The sequence below is a fragment of the Dama dama genome, chromosome 22, assembly GCF_033118175.1.
Source record: "Dama dama isolate Ldn47 chromosome 22, ASM3311817v1, whole genome shotgun sequence".
NCBI classification, from domain to species: domain Eukaryota; kingdom Metazoa; phylum Chordata; class Mammalia; order Artiodactyla; family Cervidae; genus Dama; species Dama dama.
In genome coordinates this window covers 10,510,946-10,534,536 of record NC_083702.1, presented here as the reverse complement: position 1 = coordinate 10,534,536, position 23,591 = coordinate 10,510,946, and the positions used below count along the sequence as shown (strand labels likewise).

The following is a 23,591-nucleotide window of genomic DNA, read 5'->3' as shown; positions in this document are numbered from 1 at the left end:
CCCACGGCCATCACTCACACCTCCCCTGCCTCATCCGTGCCTCGCACCAACAGGCAAGGGATATGACTTCCATTTGCAGAAGTGAAAACTGAGGCTCGAGACGAGGTACTTGATCATAGCCAAGTGGCAAAATTGAGGAAGAGCCAGGATCCTAACTGGGCGAGAGGAATGGCTCCCGGGACAGCCCAGGAAGTGTTGGAAAAACATCTAAGAGCATCTGACAAGATTGCTACACACAACAATGGTGAGAGCCCACGAAGCCGAAGTTCGGAACAAAGTCTCCCAGGGTGGCCTATGCTGTGGTTGGTCCAGCCACCCAGGTGGGCTGGTACTTCTCCACAGTCACCTCTGTGGGCACGGACAGGTGACCCACTGCAAACAGGATGGGCAGGAGACAAGCGCCCAGCCAGGGAGTGACAGCCAGAGCCTGAACTGGCATGAAACTCCAGGCCTGGGGGAGGGGTCCGTCAGTGAAAGCCCTGCATGGTGGCCTGGCAGAGGGATAGTCATACAGCCCAGGCCCTGGCTGGACCCTGAGGCCTCCTGCTTCTGACTCCTGCTTCTGAATGGGTCTCTCTGGCCCATTGGAGCTAGATAAAGAAGCCCAGACACCCCGACTAATGGAGGGCCATACAGCCTGGTCCAGAGTAGGCGCACGGCTGATATATGATACAGGAGGACAGAGGTGCCAGGGAAGGCAAGGCGTGACCCTTTCTTCCTTCTTTATCCCTCAAACATTTGAGTGCCTGCCTTAATCTAGCCCTTGAGAGGAAGTCAGAGATGATGTGAATTTGGCCTGGCCCCTGCCTTCTGGGAGCTCTTAGTCTAGCTGGAGAGCCAGAAATCAAAAGAAGAAAGGATAGCACTGTGTCATGGGGCCATAACAGAAAAGTACACAGGGCCCAGAGTAGGAAATGCCTGCCTTCCTTGGCCAGTCCAAGCAGGATACCCAGAGGAGATGACATTTAATATGCATTTTCTTGGGAAAAGATGGGACAGGCCTGCCAGGCAGAGCAAAGGCCAGGGCAGGTACAGGTGGGAGCAGTAAGTGGGTTTGTGTAGCTGAAGCAGAGTGGGATAGGGTGGGGTGGGCTCTGGGGAGGCAGGGAGGGTGGGTGCAGTGAGGTCACATGTGCCTCCTAGGTCAGCTGGCGGGGGGAGGGGATCAGGAACTCCATCCTTTCAGGCAGGCAGTGATGCCACTGGTTTTCAGGAAGGGAGGGGCCCTGGGTTGCTGTGTAGAGGCTGGGTTGGAGGTGCCAGGCTTGCAGCAAGGATCCAACCCAGAGGCTGCTCTGTGAGCCCTGGGTCAGGAAAGCTACCACCAAGGGCCTGGCCTGGGGCTGGGGCTGGGAGATTATTTTTGCCATGGATTTGGCAGGAAGATTGATGGCCTGATGCTGGGCTTAGGCTCAGCCCCTGAGGCTCCTGGGTCTGCTTCAGGAGGCTAATGAAATGCGTGGAAGAGCAGATGGTTGTAATACTTTGGTGGAAAGAGTTGAGTCCTGGAGGACCACAGGCAGGCAATCCGGCTGTCCAGAGGCTGAATGAGCCCCGGCCACTGCCCCTGGGGCCCAGGAGAATCCACTTGACCTCAGCCTCCTACGAGGTCTCGAGCCAGCCTAAGAGGATGGAGCTCCTCTTATTTGGAAGGAGATTCGAATTATGTAACCCTCTCACCCTCCCGTTTGTACCAACCTGTTAGGGATGATCCTGCAGCATTCATGTCTGAACACCTACTCAGTACAGAGTTCTCCTGCAGGAAAGCAAGACAGAAGCATGGGGGATTGTGGGAGCCCAGGGAAGGGTCCTACCCAGCTTGGAGAGGCAGAGAAGATTTCCAGCAGGAGGTGATACCCAAGCCAAGCCCTGAAGTGTGAGTCAGGGCAGATGTGGAAGGGAGAGACGGGAGAACGTGTGCACAGGCCACCTGGAGTCCTCCACCTCGACTCAGGCACAGCAGATGAGCCCAGGGCCTGGGACAGGGTACATGGAGCCTCAGCAGGAGGTGAGGTGGGAGAGGTCAGGGGAGGCAGCTGCAAAGGATTCTCTAAATCCTGTCTGTAACCAAGACTGTACTTTGTCCTGAGGGCAGGGGGACTCATGGAAAGGTTTTGAACAAAAGAGTGACCGAATCAGATATATTCTCGAGGGAACTCTTTCTGGCTGCAAGGCAGACTATACCTGGGGAGGGAGAGCAGAATGAGGCTGAGGCTGGGCAGACTAGTTAAGAGGCTAGTGTGAGAACCCAGAGAAATGAAGGCATCCAAGATGTGGCAGTGGGTAGAGAGACGTGGACAGATGGGACAACCACATACGAGGTACAATTGCTGGGGCTAAATAGTGATTAAATGTTATGGGGTGGGGGAGAGCAATGTCCCAGATAACACCCAGCCTTCTGGCTTAGGCTACTGGGGGTGGCAGTGGGGGGATGTTGAGCTCGGTGGGAACGCATTGAGATGAGGGGCCTGGGGAACATGGTGAGGGTGTCCGTGGGGCAGTGGTGAACTAGGCACCTCTTGTATTTCAGACCTTGTACTTGGCCCTGGAAGGTGTGTCTCATCTGCTTTAGAGTTTGAATTTGGAGAAACTGAGGCTCAGAGAAATTAAGTCACTTGCCCAAGATCGCAGAGGTAGTCCCAGAGCTGGGGTCTAATTCAAGTTGGTCTGATTTCAGTTTCATGGTCTTTTGGGAAGATAGGAGTTGTTTTTTTTTTAAGGGGAGGGAGGAATTCGAATGTGCAATGGTGACCCCTACCACCAGCCGGCCCCGTGTAGCAAATGTAGCCAAGGTGAAACTCAGCCCCGGGCAGGGTGGGCAAGGTGAGGACCTTGGCACAACCATGTTAACCAGTCTCTCTCCCTGCCTTCAGCTGACAGGAACAGCACCATCTATCAACTTCAGGGTGTGTACCTGGGGACATAAATACCAATTAACCACCCCGAGTTTCCCTATGAATGAACATTAGTCCTTAGCCTGGATGCAGGGCTCATTTGCAAGTTGCCGGCTGGATCCAAGATGGCATGAAGCCAGAAGGACCGGCTGTGGGGGTGGAATTGTTTCTGACTTAAGAGGACAAGACTGATTTATTGAGGCATCTGCTTGATGCCACCTTGCTTTAGCAGCTTGGGCTTTGCGTAGGGTTGAGCCTGAAACAGGGGGAAGGGTTGTGAGGAGGGGTTGAGGGGCAAAGGGGTGCCAGTTGGGAGTTCCTGGGGGTGCTCTGGATGGCTGTGGTTCTGGGGAGGGTGCTGGGCTGGGCATGGTGAGCCTGTCAGGTCAACTCAGAGAGGCGGCGCAGTGCAGGGGTCAAGACACGGACTATGAGCCACATCACCTGGTTTGAATCCTGGCTCCTGCACTTTGCAGCTGAACTCGTAGGACTATGGAACTGAGCCGCCTAAGCTAGGTTGCGATGCAGGCACACCGCCACAGGTTGCTTCCTGGCTGCCGCCACCTATGTGAGAGGTTTCTAGGGCTCTCCTGGGCAGATCCTTGCCTCCATCAAAACCCTAAAAACCCTCACAATCTGAGACTTCCCTGGTGGTCTAGAGGTTAGGATTCCAAGTTTCTACTGCAGGGGCTGAAGTTCAGTCCCTGGTTGGGGAACTAAGATCCCACAAGCTGCATGGTGTGGCCAAAAAAAAAAAGGAAAGGAAACAAAGCCCCAAGAACCCTCACAATCCAACTGAGGAGGCTCAATTCACCTGCCTCTGCCTCCTCCTGCCTCCTGCCTCCTGCACATGCTGATGGCCAAGGGCATTTAATAAACGTGCCATCCTCCCCAGCTTCCAAAGTGGGAGAACGTCACTAGGCTGGCATGGGCCAGTCACAGAGACAAGGGACCACTCTGGGCCCTGGTCTGGGGCTTTGGACAAGACTCCTTTGCTGCCTTGAGTTCGTTTCCTCAACTGTCAAGTGAACTGATCATATCTCCCTGCAGGTACGGGCCTCAGTGTTTGCTGGAGAGTCGGCATCAGGGGCTTTGGGCTCTCATTCCCTATAGCTGGGGGGTGCTGGGAACTTTGTTGGATTATCCAGGTATGTATCAGTCCAGCGTCCTGTCCTCCTGACCCTGGCTTGGGCTCGGCATCTGAAGCAGTTTGGGGATCTGAGGGGAGGGGTCTTTTCCCTGGAGCTCATGGTGATTGCTCTAGGTAAGGGCGCTTATGACCTCAAGGGTAGAGGTGACAGCTTGCCTCACCGGCTTTCTGTTGCCAGGGCAAATCTTCTGACCTCAGGATCTCTGCAGCCTGGTCTCACCTGCCTCTCTGGCCAGCCCCTCACGCTCCTGGGCCCCACGTTTTCCATGCCATCTCCTGGTCCCACAGCCAACTTGTGTCTGTCCATCTGCCAGGCCTGGCTCACACTGCTCCCAGCTCTCTGACCACCTCAGAAGGCCTATAATAGTTTGGGCAGCCACCAAAGATTGGCAAAGACCATTCCAGACCCAGCTCAGTCCCATGACTCCGCCCTGTCCTCTCTCCCCTCGGTGACCAGGTGCAGGCCTTGTATACCAGGCACACTGCGCCATGTGCTCAGTGAGGAAGGGCCCACCCCTACCCACACAGGGAGAGATATTTACTCAGTAAGGTCCATGGGTGTCTACTGTGTCTTATGAACATTGGGGAGATCGGCACTTTGGGAATTCCTGGACTGGGCTGGGTCATGTGCTGCTATCTGACCTCAAGCAAGTTCCTCTCTGAGCCTCAATCTTGTGCATCTATAATAGTGAGCAAGGCCGCTGGCTACCCTTTGACTGCAAACACTAAATCAAAGGGCTTGTATGGGCCTGCTGGCACATAGCAGGAGGTCAACAAATGTTGTGGCCCTCAGTTTTAGGAAACTGCTTCTGAGAAGACTCTGACTTCAGGCGTGGTGGAAGCATGAGCTTTGGGGGGTGAGTCCAGGTTCCAGCCCAGCTGCACGGCTGGGTCACTCTGGCAAACAGCTATCTGTTTGGAAGGCCAGCTATCTCGTGAATATCCTTCTCCAAGCATTACCACCATTTGCGTGGCAGGGATTTTGTGTTTTCTTTCCCTGTTATGTTCCCACCTGGAACATTGGTGAGTGTAAAGCGAGTGCTGAGAGGCATTTCCAACATGAATGAAATGGGAGGTATAGAGAAAAGGACCCTACCCAGAAGGTGAAATCAACAGACGTGGATTTTTTTTCTTCCTGCCACCACTGCTCTCCCCACTGCTTCCCCCACAAACTTGGTTAATTCCCCGAGCAGCTAGTAAGAGAGCTGACTCCTGTGTGGGCAACCTCCGTCAGGTTCTCCATCTTGCCCTGCCCCGCTCAGCCCGCTCAGGGCGCACTTGCATGTTTTCTCTTTTTAAACATATTTACTTATTCTTTTGGCTGGGGCATGCGGGATTGCTACTGCATTATCTACCTTCCTCTCTCCCCAGCCTCAGGGAGGGTATCTTCCCCAACTCTGGCAACCCGATGGGGCTTGCAGCTTCCCTACGCCCAGGGCCCAGGAGGCAGCCCCCCGCCTGAATCTCACCCCCTGCCTTTCTCTCCCCCAAGGTCCTTTCTTCTTTCAGTTCAGTTCAGTCGCTCAGTCGTGTCCAGCTCTTTGCGACTTTTGAATCGCAGCACGCCAGGCTTCCCTGTCCATCACCAACTCCTGGAGTTTACTCAAACTCATGTCCATCGAGTCGGTGATACCATGCAACCATCTGTCGTCCCCTTCTCCTCCTGCCCCCAATCCCTCCCAGCATCAGGGTCTTTTCCAATGAGTCAACTCTTTGCATGAGGTGGCCAAAGTATTGGAGTTTCAGCTTCAGCATCAGTCCTTCCAATGAACACCCAGGACTGATCTCCTTTAGGATGGACTGGTTGGATCTCCTTGCAGTCCAAGGGACTCTCAAGAGTCTTCTCCAACACCACAGTTCAAAAGCATCAATTCTTCAGCGCTCAGCTTTCTTCACAGTCCAACTCTCACATCCATACATGACCACTGGAAAAACCACAGCCTTGACTAGATGGACCTTTGTTGGCAAGGTAATGTCTTTGCTTTTTAATATACTATCTAGGTTGGTCATAACTTTCCTTCCAAGGAGTAAGTGCCTTTTAATTTCATGGCTGCAGTCACCATCTGCAGTGATTTTGGAGCCCAAAAAAATAAAGTCTGACACTGTTTCCACTGTTTACCCATCTATTTGTCATGAAGTGGTGGGACCAGATGCCATGATCTTAGTTTTCTGAATGCTGAGCTTTAAGCCAACTTTTTCACTCTCCTCTTTCACTTTCATCAAGAGGCTTTTTAGTTCCTCTTCACTTTCTGCCGTAAGGGTGGTGTCATCTGCATATCTGAGGTTATTGATATTTCTCCTGGCAATCTTGATTCCAGCTGTGCTTCTTCCAGCCCACTGTTTCTCATGATGTACTCTGCATTTAAGTTAAATAAGCAGGGTGACAATATACAGCCTTGACGTACCCCTTGTCCTATTTGGAACCAGTCTGTTGTTCCTTTCTTCTTTAGAGTCTGGGGAAGAGCTAGGTTCCATGAGTTCCACTCAGATCTGATCAAGCTGGGATTTGGGAGACAAACTCCCCACTTCCTGAAAAGCAGCCAGGACTCAGTCTGGCGAGAGGGAAAGTGGGGCAGAGCCAGAGCAGAACCGGCACTGACAATTTGGGAAAAGTCTATCTTAACTTCGTAGTCAAATGTTTTCTGGGAGACAGCTGGGTCTGGCAGGCCTTCCCTTCAGGCTTCCCCGCTGTGGCAGATCCCTGCCAGGAGGGGGTGCTGCCTTGTGCATCTCTGAGCCCCAAGGGGAATGTCGGCTTCTGCCAGGGTAGAAGTTGCCGGGTTGTGAGTTTTTGAGCCTTTACTAGCATATTAGTTTCCCTTCACTACTGCAACAAATTACCACAAATCTAGTAGCTTAAAACAACACAAATTTATTCTCTTACAGTTCTGGCAGTCAGAATTTGAAACCTGTCTCTCTGAGCTAAAATCAAGGTGTCAGCAGGTTGGTTCCTTCTGGAAGTTATGAAGGAAGAATCCATTTCCTTGCCTTATTTTTTTAATTTATTTTTTGGCTGCACTGGGTCTTCATTGCTTTGCTCGGGCTTCAGTGGTTTCGGCACGCAGGCTTAGTTGCCTGGAGGCATGTGGGATTTTCTCAGACCAGGGATCAAACCTGTGTCCCTTGCATTGGCAGGCTGATTCTTAACCACTGGCCCACCAGGGAAGCCCTCCTTGTTTTTTCCAGCTACTGGAGGCCGCCTGCATTCCTTGCCTTGTGACCCCCGCCTCGCGGTTACTATGTCCCCTACTTCCTCTCTGAGCTGCTGCTTCCTTCTAATAAGGATCCATGTGATCACAACAGGCTTGCCTGGATAATCCAGGATAATCGCCCTGTCTAAAGAACTTAGCTTAATGACATCTGCAAAGTCCCTTTCGTCATATAAGGTGATGTTCACTGGTTCCTGGGATTAGAAGATGGCCATCTTGAGGGCCACTCCTCGCCTACTACAACTAGGCTGCAGAAAGGCTACACCCTCCTGGTGTTTCAGTGACTGGGGAAAAAAGGGCCCAGGATTTTCTGCTTTGGGTTCAGCTAGGTCCTCCCTAACCTTGTATTTCTAAGGTCTAGGCTTCACCAACCCCCTGACCCCTTCCAAACCAAAGAAACTAGCTGCCATGTCTCCTTGCAAGTCCGCTGACAAGCCTGACTTAAGTGCTGGTGAGAGGTGCAGGGCCAGCCAAGAAGCCCCCAGGCCAGAGGGTGCCTGCCCTAAGCCCACCCGGCTGGCTGCAACAAGCCCACGGCCGGGAGGGGACTCAGAGGAGGGTCTGGGGCCTGCCGAGGGCACAGGGAGGCTGTGGGACAAGCGAGGCCTGTGAGGAGAGCACATGTCAAGTCAGCCAGGGCTGAGGCGTGGCTGTGGTGCTGCGGGAGCCAAAGGAAGAAGCTGGGGGCTGTGGTGTCGGCCCATGGACACGACAGAGACCGCGGCTGGGAGCAGCACTGAGGTCAGTGAGAGAACGCCTCTGCCTCCAGCAGCTGGGATGAGGCCTCAGCAGACCGGGTCCCAGGCACCAGGCCTTTTCTTTGTAATGAGAGGACAGCGGGCGGGGTGGGGCGGGCAGCAGAGCGGGACGGCAGGGAGCCTCTCTCGCTACCTCTTCTCCATGTTCTGCATCTGCAAGCTAAGGGAGGTGAAGCTGGCCAGCAGGTCGGTCACTTCGTCCACCTGCGGGAGGAAACCAAGGCTCTGTGAGGGGGTGCCCCGGATCTCCCCCCACAGCACCACAGGCGTGGAGGCAGGCACTGTCTCTCTTCCCAGAGGCTGTGAGGGCTTCACCCCGGACTATGGGACAGCTGTCCAAGGGTGAATCCTCGCTGCCCCAGAGAGAAGGACCCAGGCCGCTTCCAGAGAGGTGGACAAAGGCTCTGAGACCCACAGAGGACGGCAACCAGCAGCCACGCCTCTCTCTCCAGCCTCAGAGCAGGGACTGGCTGGCCCTGAGGCTCCTGCCAGGCCGGGGTCTGGACCACAGCTGCCCTCACCTGCTCGCGGGTGCTTGTCATCTGGAGGCGGGTGCAGAGGTCGTCAAGCCGCTCTCGCTGCTCGTGCCGCCCAAGGCGCTCCAGGTACTCCCTCAGCATCTGGATGATCTGAAACCAGAAGGCAGGCTGAGGGTGTGCCGGCAGGCACAGAGCAGCCCAAGGCTGCTGCCCAGGGGCGCGCTGGACCCGGTGTCCGCTGGGGTCCACATGAACTATGAAGTCACCGCTCAGTGCTGCAGGCTCAGCCGAGCGGGGTGCTCACCTGCTTCACCTCCAACCGCACGGCCTCCAGGCACTGGGAATGGCCTTCCTGCAGGATGTTGAGCTTGGACTTAGCCAGGTGCAGAGGCGTGCGTCCCGCTCGGTCCAGGGCGTCCACCCGGGCACCTGGGGGAAACAGGCAGTGGTGAGCATGCTGAGTGGGGGGAGGAGGAGGGAGGAGGGAGAGGGGAGCACTCACCTCCTCGCAGCAGCGTGGTGATGACGGGGACGTGGTTGGTGCAGGCCGCTGAGGAAGGAGAACAGGGACTGAGAGTTCAGGACCACGAGGGGCTTGGTCCTGGGTGCCCGCGGAGGGAGCAGGACTGTCTCTGAGGGTTCAGGTGCCAGATTACTCCCCAAGACGCATCACCGAGGCAGCAACTGGGGGGATTCAGCGATCAAACCCAACTCCCTCCCTACACAGCTGGGGAAACTGAGGCTGGGAGGCGGGACCCGCCTCACCACAAGCCATGATGAGAGTTGGCCGCAGGGCGAGAACCTCCCCTGGCAGAGCTGCTGCTGAGCCAGTTCAGGTTGTGAAATCAGCTCTGCTTGGGGCACAGCCAACCAATAGTGGATGGGGACAGCCATGGACACAGCCCAAGGGGAGTGCGGCCCCGGGGACTCAGGCTCTCCCCAGGAGACAGGAGAGCCTGCTGGGGGTCTGCAGGACCCCAGGCTCTCCATCAAAGGAGCCTGTCTTGGCAGCTCGCCAGGCACTTACCCAGGTGCAGTGGCGTGTTCCCCAGCCCATCTCGCTGGTTGGGGTCGGCTCCGTGGTCCAGAAGCAGCTGCACTGGAAACAGGAAAGCCCCAGAGGAGCCATTGGGGGCTTCTACTGGCAGCATCCTAGCCCCCACCCCTCCACGGAACACTGAATACCAGTACCCTGCCCTGCGCAGTTTCACTCCCTTGCTCACTCATGAGACTTGCGTGCAGGACGCTGAGCGCCATGAACTAAGGCTTCTGGGAGGGTCCCTGAGCCTCTGCAGGTATTAAGGGACTGAAGTTTTAGGGTTAAAGAAAGTTCTCCCAACAGCTGTGGCTGCTAGTTAAGGCTCTTAAGGGGCATGAGACAGGATGCCAGGCGCTGAAAAGATTCTATATTTTGATCCAGGAGGTGGACACAGCGGTGTAAGGACACAGAGACTTCACTGTTTGCAAGTTACACCACATCCTAAAAAGACTTCTGGGGAAAAAAAAAATTGGGTTTGGGGGTGGGCTGTCCCACTGCTGCCCTTAGCACTGAGTAAATGTTGCTTGAAAGTCTGGAAGGTCCGGTCCGACCTTGGGGTCGATCTCATTCTTTCCCCAGGTGGGCCCCGCCTTAGTCTGGCAGTGCCAGTTCCACAGGCCAGAGGCGTGGGAGGGTCCAGCCTTCCTCACCTCCAGCAGCCCCCCACCCCCCTGTGCTGTCCCCCAGCGCCTCTGAAGGGAGAATACTCGCCCAGCCCCCCTCCCCCTCCTCCCCAGGACTCACCAATCTGGTCGTTGCCATTGCAGGAGGCAAAGTGCAGGGCAGTGCGGCCCTTGTCGTCAGCTGCACAGGGGTCCGCGCCATCCTCCAGGAGCTGCTGCACTGGCACCGCCAAGACAGAGGGAGCAAGCAGGCAGAGTGGCAGCGTCAGCCAAGCTGCGGCCCCGGGGGTGGGCAAGGGTGCTGAGGGCCCTTTCCAGCAAGGCATCCATAACATGTGGGAGAGCTAGTCCCTCCAGGATGCGGCCCCCTCAAGGATTGCTGTGACGAGGGACTTGTTCTCCTGAGCACCATGGGTGCTGGGTGCCCAAGTACGTGTCTTGGGACAGAACATCACAGAAGGATCTCGGCCCTCAGGGTCAGGAATTCTGGAGTCATGGAAATCCCTAGTACTGATTTTGGTCCTGCCCCTCTACCTGAGTCTGGCTACACATCCATCCAGCGGGGACACGGCTGTGGGCTGATGCTCACTTAGCTCACTTAGCTCCCAGGAGGCAGCCCAGGACACAGGCTGGGCTCTGCCATGCAGACCAAGTCCCAGACTGAGCTGAGCAAAAAAGGAAAGGAGTTCATTGCTAACAGCATGCGGCAGTGGGAAGAGCTGGGCTGGGAGCAGGAAGGCTGAGATTTGGTCCCCTATTCACCAGCAAATGGGAGTAATTTCTGCCCAGCCAACCTCTAGAGCTGCCATGATGAGAATAATGGATATGAAAGTCCTTTTCTGAAAAGTCTGGAGCCACTATAAAATGTGAGGTATTATGTACTGCGTGCCCATGTCCAAACTGAAATGCAGAAATTGCTGCCAAACATCATTTTAGAGCAAGCAGTGAAATGCCCTAGCAATCCCCCAGTGAACCTCTCAAGGACCCGAGTCCTTCCAGACGAAGCCCAGATAATCTCCTGCTCCATGAATCTCTCCCGTCTCCTAAAGGTGAATGAGTCCCTCTGACCCCCACATCTCTGTAGTGCCCTGTTAATCCTGCTACTCTCACATTAACAGGCTGAGCTCTTTCAGAGTAACTGCCTGTACACCAAGCACCAGCCAGGCATCAGGTGCCTGACTGCCAACACCCTCAAACACTCAGTATGGTGCCATGTCCATGCTACAGACTAGGAGACAGACTCCAGCCCAAGCCAATAGGAGGGCTGTGATAGGAACCCAGGTTTCTCCTGCTCAAGAACTTATACCTCTCCAACTAAACACATGACTTCCCTTTCTCTGAGTTTTTTCTTTTTAGAAATGGTGTCACTTTATACTCTTCTTCTCCAGCAATACTGTAGGTTTTTGTTTTGTTTCTTAATATCCTGGACTGAGATATGACTTGTCCTGTTCCATAAATGTGGCCAACTGACTGCATAAATGAATGAATGGTTTGGGAATGAATGAATGGGAAAGGTTTATAAGAGTGGAGAAGAAGGAAGAGGTTCAGGTCACCTCGGTGTTCAACAGTGCAGTCACCAAAAGAGAGCCAGCATCCCTGAGATAAAGTAAATGGTTCTATTTTTGTGATCTGTACAGCTAAGTCTTTATGGAAAGCACTTTAGCGACACCTATCAGAAGCCATCAAGATACATGTATCCTTTGATGTAGAAACCCCATTCCTAGGAAATTATCTTAATAGTGAAAAACCAGTGTGCAAATATGTGACTAACTGAATAACTCTTGCTTTGTCCCTTTGAAGGCATCGTGTGCATCCATTACAAACTGTGGTTATAGCTGGGGAATAGAATTACAAGGTAATTTCTGCTCTTTACAAGCTTTACAAAAATTGCTCAGCTATGTATGCATTCTATAAACAAGAAAAATGACACTTCTGTTTTGAAAAAAAAATGGTTATGAAGACTATGGGAAATGTTTATGATACCTAAAGCATTAAGCAGGCTGTAAAATTGTGTATATAGCACAGTCTGCAAGCTCATCAAGAAAATTCCTCTGCACAGGAGAAAGGACAGGAAGGATAGTCACCAAAGTATTAACAAAGATTAGTTCATTTCCCGACATTAAAAATGATTTTCTTGCATATTTTTCTAATTTTTAAAACATTTTAAATGCATATATTATTTTCACATTTAAAATCTTTTCAGTGGGCCTTCCCTGACAGTTCAGTGGCTAAGACTCTGAGCTCCCAACATAGGGTACCCAAGTTCACTCCCTGGTCAGGGAACTAGATCTCACATGCTGCAACCAAGAGTTAACATGCCACAACTAAAAGATTCTGCAGCTAAAGATCCCCCATGCTGCAACTAAGACCTGCAGCCAAAAAAAAATCTTTTAAATGATTATGAATTCACAGAAAGGTACTTATAATTTAACGATAGCAGGGTGGAAATTTTACATCCACTATAATTGCCAACCTACACCAAAAGACCCAACAAACGTGGAGCAAGAAAACAAAATGCTAACCATACAGTAAAATGGAGTGAAAAGGCTAAACTATAGCCAGTTTCTCTACCAGAGTCCTGCAAGAGCCTGGTAAATCTAAGAGCCATAAGCCAATTAGATTTGAAGATGGGTGTGTCACAGACACTGAATGGAAAATTACAGCATTTCCACCAAAATAATGAAACCAGCATGTGGACACCTGATTCAAGATAAGCTAGACACTGGCTAATGATTGTGAAAGCTGATAAACATCTTTTACTGTTGTGAAAAAGAAAGATAAGCTAGACATAAACTCACAGGCATAGAGAACAAACCAGTGGTTACCACTGGGAAAAGGGGGGGCAATATAGGGGTGGGGGAGTAACTATTAGGGGCAAACTATTAGGTATAAAACAAGCTACAAGGATATATTATACAACAGGGGGAATATAGCTAATATTTTCTAACAACTATAAATGAAGCATAACTAGTAAAAATTGTGAATCACTATAATGTACACTTGTAACTTACATAATATTATACATCAACTATACTTGGATTTAGAGAGAAAGTAAACCTATTAAAAAAGATAAACTAGACTTTCTGTGGAAGGGAAGTATAATTAAAATATTCTCTGGTCACACACTAGAGGTATTAAAAAGAGAATACATCATTTTTCCTTGAAAGCCATATAGGTTACTACCCAAATATTCCACAATATTAAAGCTCATGGAAGAGATGAAATTGGAGAGTGCTGAAAAGCCCTCCAGTTTCTAGGCCTGCTCACTATACTCTGCCAGCTGGGCCCACTCAAGGCCCAGCTCCCTGAGGGGAACAACCTCCTCTCCATGCCTGCTCTCCTATCCCAAGACCCTTTGTCCACACTTACATTTTATCTGACCACAGCATCCCACTCTCAAAATAGAATGATGGCCACTTGAGGTAGGCGGAATCACAACACCCAAAGGTGGCATTGACAAATAGCCAGAATTTATGGATAGGCCACCTTACTTGGCAAAAGGGACCTTGCAGACAGGATTAAGGTTAGCAACCTCTAGCTAGATTATCCTGGATTTTGCAGGCCCAATCTAACACATGAGTCTTAAACATCAGAGAACCTTTTCCCATTGGTAGAACCAGTGTGCAGACTCAGTCTACTATTGCTGACTCTGAAGATGAAGGGAGAGGACTATGAGCCAAGGAACGTGGGCAGCCTCAGGAGCTGGGAAAGACAGGGAAACAGATTCTTCCTGGAGCCTCTGGCAAGAAATACAGCCCCGCTGACACTCTGATTTCAGCCTGATGAGACCTAAGCTGGACATCCGACCTTCATAGCTGTATGATGACAAACTGGTGCTGTTTTACACAACTATATCTGTGGTAATTTGTTACAGCAGTTACAGAGAACCAATATACCACTTTTCCCTGATTCACAGAATGAATTAAGTTAGTGGATAAAATTAAATCTTTTTTTTTTCTATAGCTTGTCTTGTACCTTTGATGCTGCTACTGCCCTGTCAGCTAGAAAAGGATGAAGAGCAACAACAACAACAAAAAACAGAGCGGTGTCCTGCTAGGAGCCCCACCCCTGCCTTTCAGATGTTCTGTCAACTTAAGTTCGAGAACCACGAACCCCACTAACACCAAGCCTCAGGGAGCAGTTGAAGGGCTCTGCGCAGATGGTGGCTCTCCTGGTGGTTCAAGTTGACGATTCATTCCTTTCAGCCAGAAGTTCCCAAAAACTCCTACTCTGTGGCTGGGTGCCAGGGATACAAAAGCTCCCTCTGTGAGGTGGCTCACAGGGTAATAAACACTCTGACACCAGGAAGGACAGGGTGGCAGGGAAGCATGGGAAGAGTAAGCATCTGAACCAGACTTGTCATCTGTAAGATGACAGCAGTTATACAATAGATACAGTAGTCCCAGGGGTGAGCTGGCAGAATTCAGCACTGTCTTCCCAGGTACTGGTTATGTGGCCTTTTCCTTCCCTGACCAGACCATGGAGCTGGACTCACTCTGCACACTCACCTGTTTCCACATCGTTGGCATTGGCTGAGTCCCTCAGCCTTTTCAGAGCTGTGAAGAGAATAAGAGTGCCAGTTAAAAAAACAGACAAAAAAAAAAACCCAGCAATGGCCATGATGAAGCAGAAAGTGATGGCTTCCTGGAAACTTCCTGGCAGTCCAGTGGTTAAGGACCCATGCACTTCCACCACTGGAGGCACGAGTTTGACCCCTGATTGGGGAACTACGATTCTACGATTCTGCGTGTCGCATAGCACTGCCAAATGGGAAAAAAAAAAAAAAGCATCTAAAGGGAAAGAGAGGTCCCAGAATACAACCAGGAGAAACCTGAAATGTGACACAGCTCATGCAAAAGCCACATTTTGTAGCAAATCCTCCAAGGCCTTTGCAGCCAGTTCTTGGCTCTGCCACTTGGTGACCTTGAACAAGTTAGTTAAGCCCCTGGGCTTCAGATCTATCAAGTACAAACAAGGCTGAGCTCTGTCCTGACAGTCCTGAGTTGTTGCAAAAGTCAAATGAGATGATTTACACAAAGCTCTTTGTGAGCTGGTTACACATATAATCTTATACTCTCCTTCAAAACAGACCACTCCCAAAATTTGATAATTCCCACACAGAAACTTTTTTCTCCACAATGACACTACTTCCATATTAGAGGCTAATAGAAAGCAATACTTTTATGATCAGAGAAATGGACAAAAATTACAATTCAGATATATAATGACTCCTTACATTTATACAGCACTTTCAAATTCTCAATTAATCCTGATAACACCATTAAGATATGAGTAGGTCCTAGAGGGAATCTAAAAGTCCCCATTCTTAAATCTTTCAGGGTGTTGGTTTCCATGGCATCCATAAAATGTAAAAGACAATATGGAAGAAGTATCAGAGCAGGAGTTCTAATAACAGCACAAACAATTTCTACTGATGTGACTTAGAGCAAGACAATTTCTCCGAGGCTCAGTTTCATCTTCAGTAAAGTGGGAACAGTATCTGGATCTTGATGAGTTATTATGAGGATCAAAAACCGGCACAGGGCTTCCCTGGCGGTCTAGTGGTTAAGAATTTGCCTGCCAATATAGGGGACACGGGTTTGATCTCTGGTCCAGGAAGATCCCACATGCCTCTGAGCAACTAAGCTCATGTGCCACAACTACTGAACCTGAGTTCTAGAGCCCAGAAGCTGCAGTTACTGAAGCCCGCGTGCCTAGAGCCCATGCTCTGCAATGAGAAGCCACCACCATGAGAAGCCTGCGCACCGCAATAAGGAGTAGCCCCCACTCACCAGAACTAGAGAAAGCCTGCGCTCAGAAAAGATGGCCCAGCAGAGCCCAAAATAAATAAATAAATCTTAAAAAGAAAAGAAAATGACCACATTATCACCAACAGTGTCTGGCACAACTTGAAGGCCAAATATTGACTATACATTCCCTACTTTACCTTGTCAACATTCCCATTCTACAGATAAGAAAACTACAGCTGAAAGGGTCTGCAGTTTGCCTAAAGCCACCATGAGCTAGAAAAGTCCAACCCAGGTCTGTGCATTTAAAAAAGCTGGTACGACGTGGCTCTGATACGAAACTATTCTCCACTACCCGCGTATTATCTACACCTGGGGCTAGGAATCTGTTTCTACTCAGGAACTACCAAATGTGAAAAGCCTCCGGGACTGTTTCTGAGCAGGAAGACTACTTTTTTTTTTTTTTTTTTACACTCATGACTCTTAGCAGTCATACGACTGCTATTCCTACTGGAAGGGGACTCAGGGGTCACTCCAGGTCCGTAGCGCAGACGTCGGAGGACTCCATCCTGAGCGGGTTGGGGAGATGAGCCGAAAGCCAGCCCCGCCTCCCGCCGCGCTCCTCACCGTGCACCTCCTTGCCAGTGGGCCCAAGCCGGCGGTGGGGCCTGGCGGCGCGCCTCAACCTGCCCGCGGGGATCTTACAGCGCAGCTCATCGCGGGGTTCCGCGTCCTGCTGCCACAGGACGTGCAGGTACCGCAGCGGAGACTGGGCCCCGCTGGACGCCCGGCCCGGGAGGCCCGCGCCGCCGCCCAGCGCAGACCCAAAGTCGGCGAAGGAGAAGAGGCCCTCGGGACCCGTCAGCGGCTCGGGCGCCACCGCGCACTCGCCGTCGGAGCTCGAGCGGCCCGAGCGCGACTCGTCTTCCGCGCCCCCGGCGGCGGCTGCCATGGCAACGGCTCCGCGCCGGCCTGGCCGCCGGAGGAGCCTCGTGCCTGACGGACCAACGGACCCGCTTCCCTCCGCCCTAAAGACTCGCTGTCAGCGGACGAGCTGGCAGGCCGGGCCTGCAACCACGGCAACCGGGTCGGGGGGCGGGTTCGGGGAGGGGCGGGCGCGCGAGAGGGGCCGTTCCGGACCAATGAAAACCCTTCCAGCCGCAATAGACTTCGTTTCCGGCAGCATGACTGATGGGTATAAGAACCAATCACAAATAAGCTGTCCCAAGGGAAAGATAACGGGCAGATGCCCTAGCCAATCACGTTAAGATTATTTGCAGCCAATCACAAAGGAAAGTGAAGAAGCCAGAGGAAAAGGAAAGGAAGAAAATGTTTAAATCAATGAACGTAAAAAAAAAAAAAAAAAAGAACTTCCTACAAATATACAGTGTTAAGTAGGAAATAAGAATATGTTAAAATGTGGGGCTAGCAACACAAACCATGTAGTAATAGCTTCTAAATGCGATAGATTCCGTTCGTTCTCTCCGTAACCCTGACGTTGATCACTAATTTACAAAGAAACGAATTCTGTAATTCAAGGAGTGGCTCAGACGTTAAAGAATGTGCCTGCTATGTAGGAGACCCGGGTTCGATCCCTGGATCGGAAAGATCCCCCGGAGAAGGAAATGGCAACCCACTCCAATATTCTTGCCTGGAAAACCCCATGGACAGAGGAGTCTGGCGGGTTCCAGTCCATAGGGTCACGAGGAGTCGGACACGACTGAGCGACTAACACTGTAACTCAACATCGTTACACGAGAGAGATCAACATTTGCGTCCGAGAGCCAGTCACTGACCAGCAATTTCTCTGTGCTAAGTCCTGGACACAGAATCAGACTGGGTACGCTCTGAGAGGCTCACGTCGGATGGGAGAAGTCAGAGCCGGAAACAAAGAAGTGTTCCGCAAACGGCTAACGGTGAGCTTAGCAACCCCTCCCAGTTACCCTGCTTTGTAAGAATTTTCACAACCCTGAATCCCGCATCCACTTCTGTAAAGTGAGCAAAGAGGACCACCGCTACTTCATAGACGAGGGGCTGAAACCAGAGAGATAACGGACTTGTTCACGGATGCCCAGCTCTCTTGAGAGGAAGACTGTCCTGGCAAAAGTTGTTCCTTGTTATTCAGCACAGTGAAAATGTAATATTTTTCAGACAGTTGAAAAGACTTTCAGATTTTGCAGTGTTCTCAGAACACCACTATAAAGTTTATCATTGTAACATATGGAGAAAAATGTTTATTATTATTATTCTCCTCCTCTGCCCCATGCAGGAGAAGGGCATATGACAACTTCATTTGTATCTAGAAAGAAACATTGAATGGGTACCATTTACCGAGTGCTTAATATATATGATGCCATTTAGCTCTCCTTCACAAGAGGCTTAGCAGGTAGATATTATTATACTGACTTAGCAGAATAGGAAACTGTAGTCTTGAAATGTCATATGAATCAACCAGGGGTATGAGACTAGAAAGTTGGAGAACTGGGATTTAAACATAGAAAATCCTCTTTCCATCACACTGCTCTCTCCTATTGGAAACCTGCCTCCAGAGAATATAAGTGACTTCTGGGTGTTTATACCTCAGTCCTGCCAAGTGTACCCTGAAATAAGTTTATTATTCATTCCTCAACTTTTTCCATGTAACAACCTCCAAAATAATCTTCATCCCTCCAGTCTCTCTTTGAAGAATCAAGGTGTATTTGTTGTCTAAAGCACAATTCTCTTCATCTCCTACTAGTGGGTCTGGTCTTCAAGCCATCTTGGTCTCCTAAGAAGCTTGCATGGTCTGAAATCTTTTAATTTAAACAGGATCCCTAAACATCTAGAGGTTGCTGTTACTTCTAAATTTTAAGTCAGCTTTGTTGAGGTACGCAGCCCAACCCTTTGTGTGTTGCAAGAACCACTTGTTATTTGGATTGGAAGAATGGGATGTGGGTTGGATGTGGACCCAGTTAGCCTAACCAGCTGAGATTTGAATGGAACTTGGGACTATGAAATTGTATTCCCTCATAATGCCTGGCTCAGCAACTGGAGCAAGCATATTGTAACTATTTGACTAACTGACTGGTTGAATGAATGAATGCATGAGTAAAGAGAACATGTCCCAGTGGTTAAGACCATCAACGATGGACCATAAATATGTAGTTTTATGGCTCTAAGCAAGTGACTTTCCTTCTCTTGTCATCAATTTCCTTAGCCACAAAATAAAAGTAAGAGTAGTCCCTATATCATGTATGTGCATGCTCAGTCACTCAGTCATGTCCAACTCTTTGGGACCCCATGTACTGTAGCCCACCAGGCTCCTCTGCCCATGAAATTTTCCAGGCAAGAGTACTGGAGTGGGTTGCCATTTCCTGTTTCGATGATCTTCCCAAACCAGTGATCAAAGCCAGTGATAGAAGAACCTAGTACAGAATGTGGTACAGTTATTGCTCAAAGTATGATAGTTGTTGTTCTTATAAAGAAGCTTAGGATGCAGGCTAGGGCCCATGCAGTTCAGCTCAGTTCAGCTGCTCAGTTGTGTCAGACTCTTTGTGAGCCCATGCATGGACTATAGCACGCCAGACTTCCCTGTCCATCACCAACTCCTGGAGCCTGCTCAAAGTCGTGTCTATCAAGTTGATGATGCCAGTGAAAATCCTATGCAATTGTGGGCATATCACACTGGCATGAACTTGATCTAAGGGGGCTGCAAGTGTTCATATGCAAGTCATTATGTTTGGTCAGTTAGCAAATAGAACATGAAGCACTTAATGGGAGACAAAGAAAGTACGTCTAATGTTGCCTTGTGGGAAAAGCTTCTGCTTGGGAATCCAGGGGCTTGTGTTCTAAGACCTACTCTGCCATGACTCACTTCATAATTTGGGGACGAGTGTTTCCTTTTTTTGGGCTTCAGTCTTCACATCAGAAATATTATTCTAGGTCAGATAATGATACTGGCTCAGGCTGGCTTGGCTTTCCCTTCATTCATTCCTTCATCCTGTTGGCCTACACAGTATTTTAGAGCAATTTGAACTGGTTGCCAACATTAAAAAATTTAGATCTTTCCCACAAAACTTTTTATTTCCAGATTCTTTTAAAAATAAGACAGTATAGCAATACATGACCAACTCTCCCACCTGGCAATGGTTGGCTGGAGCTGTATAGCAACTTTCCCCTTTAGGCAGGGCATGGTATTCTGGTTTGCCACAATCCCCACCACTCTCTGTTACCTCCATTTGAGGCCTAAAGGCAGTTGCCATTTGTCCTCATACCTGTGATTTTTTTTTTAATGGAGCTAACAGGAAATTAAAATATCACTTGCCTCCATCAAATGTGGAATAATGAAAATTAGTGTGGAGGAAAATTATTTAGCATGTAAAAGCATGATGTTCAGTGATTGTGTGACTTCTTAATGCCATTCTAGAGAATTTCTAATCAACTTACATAAGGGACATCTGACTCTCTGGGGAAATTTAACTTTGACTAACAATTGACTAGGACTCAGTGATGTTTTTTATAACTCTGTAAAGTTAGAGGTTAGCTTGTAGGAAACTGATAAGGTACAGTGACTTTTGTACATCCAGTAAAGAACATAACACCAGAGTTATGGTTTTGTTACTCTGGAGTGCAAGACACAGATTTAGATCTAATTTAGCAATCATATTTCTATTTTTTGGCTGCACAGGATCTTCATTGTGGCATGCAAGTTTCTCTAGTTGCAGATGTGGGATCTTAGTTCCCTGACCAGGGATTAAACCCATGTCCTCTGCATTGGAAGGTAGATTGTTAACCACTGGACCACCAAGTAAGTCCCTAGCAATCATATTTCAGCATTTCTTTGCCCATTCTAGTGCATGTGTGCTCAGCTGTGTCTGACACTTTCTTTGCCCATTAACTATTCTCAAATTCTTTTCAGGCCATGTCTGTCATACTGTTGTTTCCTTCATTAACAAATAAATAAGCTCACTCTTTATTGGTATGAGAATTATGTTTTTAACCTCTTAGTGGTATTAATCTTTTACCTACTGTGGAAGTTCCAAAGATTTTTCATTAGTCATTTGTTGTTAATTTTACTTTTAATTTTTAAATGAAATTTACTGAGGTTTCAAGTATATACAAGAAAATTTCCACGTTTTAACATAAGGCTGGTCATTTCTGATAAATGTATACACTCAGGTGACTTATCACCTCAATCAAGATATGTAGCATGACAAAGAAATATATATATGAGCATGCAATTACATTTTTAACAGTTTGAGAATTGCTATTTTAGATTGTAGAAAGAGGGCCACACCCTTTTCAGAGAAGTAGGTAAATATTTATTTGCAGGCAAGAACAACAGTCTTAAGCCAGAAAGATAAAGAACATTACAGCATACTAACACATATATATGGAATTTAGAAAGATGGTAACGATAACCCTATATGCAAAACAGAAAAAGAGACACAGAAGTACAGAACAGACTTTTGAACTCTGTGGGAGAAGGTGAGGGTGGGATGTTTCAAAAGAACAGCATGTATACTATCTATGGTGAAACAGATCACCAGCCCAGGTGGGATGCATGAGACAAGTGCTCGGGCCTGGTGCACTGGGAAGACCCAGAGGAATTGGGTGGAGAGGGAGGTGGGAGGGGGGATTGGGATGGGGAATACGTGTAAATCTATGGCTGATTCATATCAATGTATGACAAAACCCACTGAAATGTTGTGAAGTAATTAGCCTCCAATTAATAAAAAAAAAAAAAAAAAGAACAACAGTCTTCAATGGTCTCCATCAAAGAAGGCTACAATTTAACATACATTCGGAAACAGCGCGCTACTTTTTGTTTTTTTTCCTATCTAGTGGACTCCTGTACCAGATGAGCCCTAAAGATACTTCTACTTCTGATTTATGAAGACTCAGCTACTTGTCTCTCAAGGCCTACATACTACTGCCCCAAAGGGCAGTGAGCAGAGGCTTCTGAGATCATTTCAGGAGAATGAAACAAACAAGATAATACATCAACTACAAACTCAAGATTCTTGGGAAGTAGGGCTTGACATGAACAGAGCTGAAGAGCCCAGGATGACTATTAAACATAACTAATGGCTTTCCTGCGTCAGAATTTCCTGCCTCAAATCCCAAGTGAAAGAAGATCAAGAAAACAGGCTAGCTTTTCAACTGCTAAATTCTCTCAGTAACTCTCTCAGGTAAAATTATTCCAGGAGCTTTGGTCTGCCGCCCGTTTCCTTCCCTTTGAAGTACTGGTTTTCCATTAACAAGGGAGCCTTGCAAAATCAAACACTCTGTGATCAGACATTTCATAGTCTACAATGGGGGCCGGGTTACTCTTAGATCAAAGTTGGATTTCTTTCTTTTCTAAAAAAATTGTCTTCTTGGGTCTTAATTGTGGCATGTAGGATCTTCATTTGGGTGCATGGATTCTAGTTTAGGGGGCATCTGGGCTCCATAAGTTGTGGCACATGGGATCTTAGTTCCCATCAGGGATGGAACCTATGTCCCCTGCATTACAAGGCAGATTCTTCACCTTACACAAAGAATAAAGAACAGAAAATAACAAACCAAAAACGAGAGAGGAAAGAGATTTATTTATTTAGAACGAAGGAGCACAATGAAAATTGTAGGAGAAATCTTGCAATTATAATTTGCAATTTGTAATTTTAAAAAGCTAACAACACAATCATCATGAAATCCAGAAATGAAGCCATATTTTTCTTAAACACCTCTATTTTTTCTTTTTAAAGGTTTAATGGACTTTGATCACTTTATATAACAATTTTGTATCATTTCCCACAATTTTAATGGAACGACAATTTAGTTTTTCCTTCAGCATGTCAAACCAAAAATTTTTTCTTGTAATTTAGAAAAGTTCCTTCTTACTTTGCAATTCTTTTTTAGTAACGTCATGAACATTTTGAGAGTTGTCAAAGTTGAGGGCAACCTGTATCAAATTTTTGTCATATACTAACTGTAAGATTTTGGGAAATTTGAAGCTTTCTAGTTGCCCTGATTACCCTTAAATACTTACTTCATTGAGGACCCGCCGTGGAGGTGTACATTACACACGGAGGGTCAACAGTAACTATTCACACAAGAGTATCACATAAACCTATCCTACTAAGCTCAAACGTTCCCAATAGGATTTCCTCTAGCAGAATCCCAAACGCCACTAGACATAAGAGGAAGTGTGATGGGAGGAGAAATCGGAATAGAAAGAGGTTCTAACCGACTGCAATAAAAACGTGACTCTTAAAAAATTTTCAAAACCATATGACTATGTGAGCACGGTGCTGGGTCCTCTCCTTAAGCCAACGAAGGGTCCCGGGGACTCGACGGGCCCTTAAGCTTAAGCTTAGTTCCATGCTGGTATCACCTTTTGGTAACCGACGACGCAAAGCAAGAACGCGGCATAAGGAATTGGGGCGAGGCACTGCTGTTGTAATGGCTAAATTAAGGCCCTTCACCCACACACCAGTTTGTGTTGGTTTGTTTTATAACCCTGTCCCTAACTCTAGGGTTTCATCAGGACTCGAACTCATTCAAACGCCCGCTGGTGAACACCCCTCCCAGCGTGCAGTGCGGTAGGCGAGGGTGGGTCCTAGGACTGCCTCCTCCCTCCACAGCTGGCTTCATCTTTGCCTGCTCCAATATTAATGTCCAAAGTTGGCGGGGGGTGGGGGGCGCCTTTGCTCAATACCTTCGCACTGCATT

The 23,591-nt window shown here is 48.8% G+C and overlaps 1 protein-coding gene and 1 long non-coding RNA gene across 3 annotated transcripts; one reads left to right on the top strand and one right to left on the bottom strand.

Moving 5' to 3' along the window:
• Window positions 1–6,896: 6,896 nt before the first annotated feature.
• Window positions 6,897–16,979, bottom strand: ANKRD54 (ankyrin repeat domain 54). 2 transcript variants are annotated; one of them, XM_061124583.1, is made up of 8 exons: window positions 16,527–16,979; window positions 14,661–14,708; window positions 10,274–10,372; window positions 9,518–9,589; window positions 8,993–9,040; window positions 8,795–8,919; window positions 8,533–8,640; window positions 6,897–8,215 (listed from the first exon to the last, which is right to left on the bottom strand). In XM_061124583.1, exons 1-8 carry the CDS (start codon window positions 16,849–16,851, stop codon window positions 8,141–8,143), a joined length of 900 nt encoding a protein of 299 aa, XP_060980566.1. In that variant the 5' UTR covers window positions 16,852–16,979; the 3' UTR covers window positions 6,897–8,140. The 2 variants fall into 2 exon arrangements, with proteins under 2 accessions (XP_060980566.1, XP_060980568.1); XM_061124585.1 differs by having other exon boundaries at window positions 10,274–10,367; window positions 16,527–16,665.
• Window positions 16,980–17,308: 329 nt separating this feature from the next.
• Window positions 17,309–23,419, top strand: LOC133043216 (uncharacterized). Its single transcript, XR_009689666.1, has 3 exons — window positions 17,309–17,815; window positions 20,566–20,685; window positions 21,723–23,419. It is a non-coding gene; the product is annotated as an uncharacterized LOC133043216 (long non-coding RNA).
• Window positions 23,420–23,591: the final 172 nt, after the last annotated feature.

What these genes read in the sequence shown, in the direction of transcription:
- ANKRD54 (XM_061124583.1), bottom strand. Translation starts at nt 16,851, where the DNA reads ATGGCAGCCGCCGCCGGGGGCGCGGAAGACGAGTCGCGCTCGGGCCGC. An exon ending in GAACACGCCACTGCACCTGG is followed by an intron (nt 9,041 to 9,517) that starts GTAAGTGCCTGG and finishes CTCCTTCCTCAG; the next exon opens with CGGCCTGCACCAACCACGTC. An exon ending in CACCACGCTGCTGCGAGGAG is followed by an intron (nt 8,920 to 8,992) that starts GTGAGTGCTCCC and finishes TGTTTCCCCCAG; the next exon opens with GTGCCCGGGTGGACGCCCTG.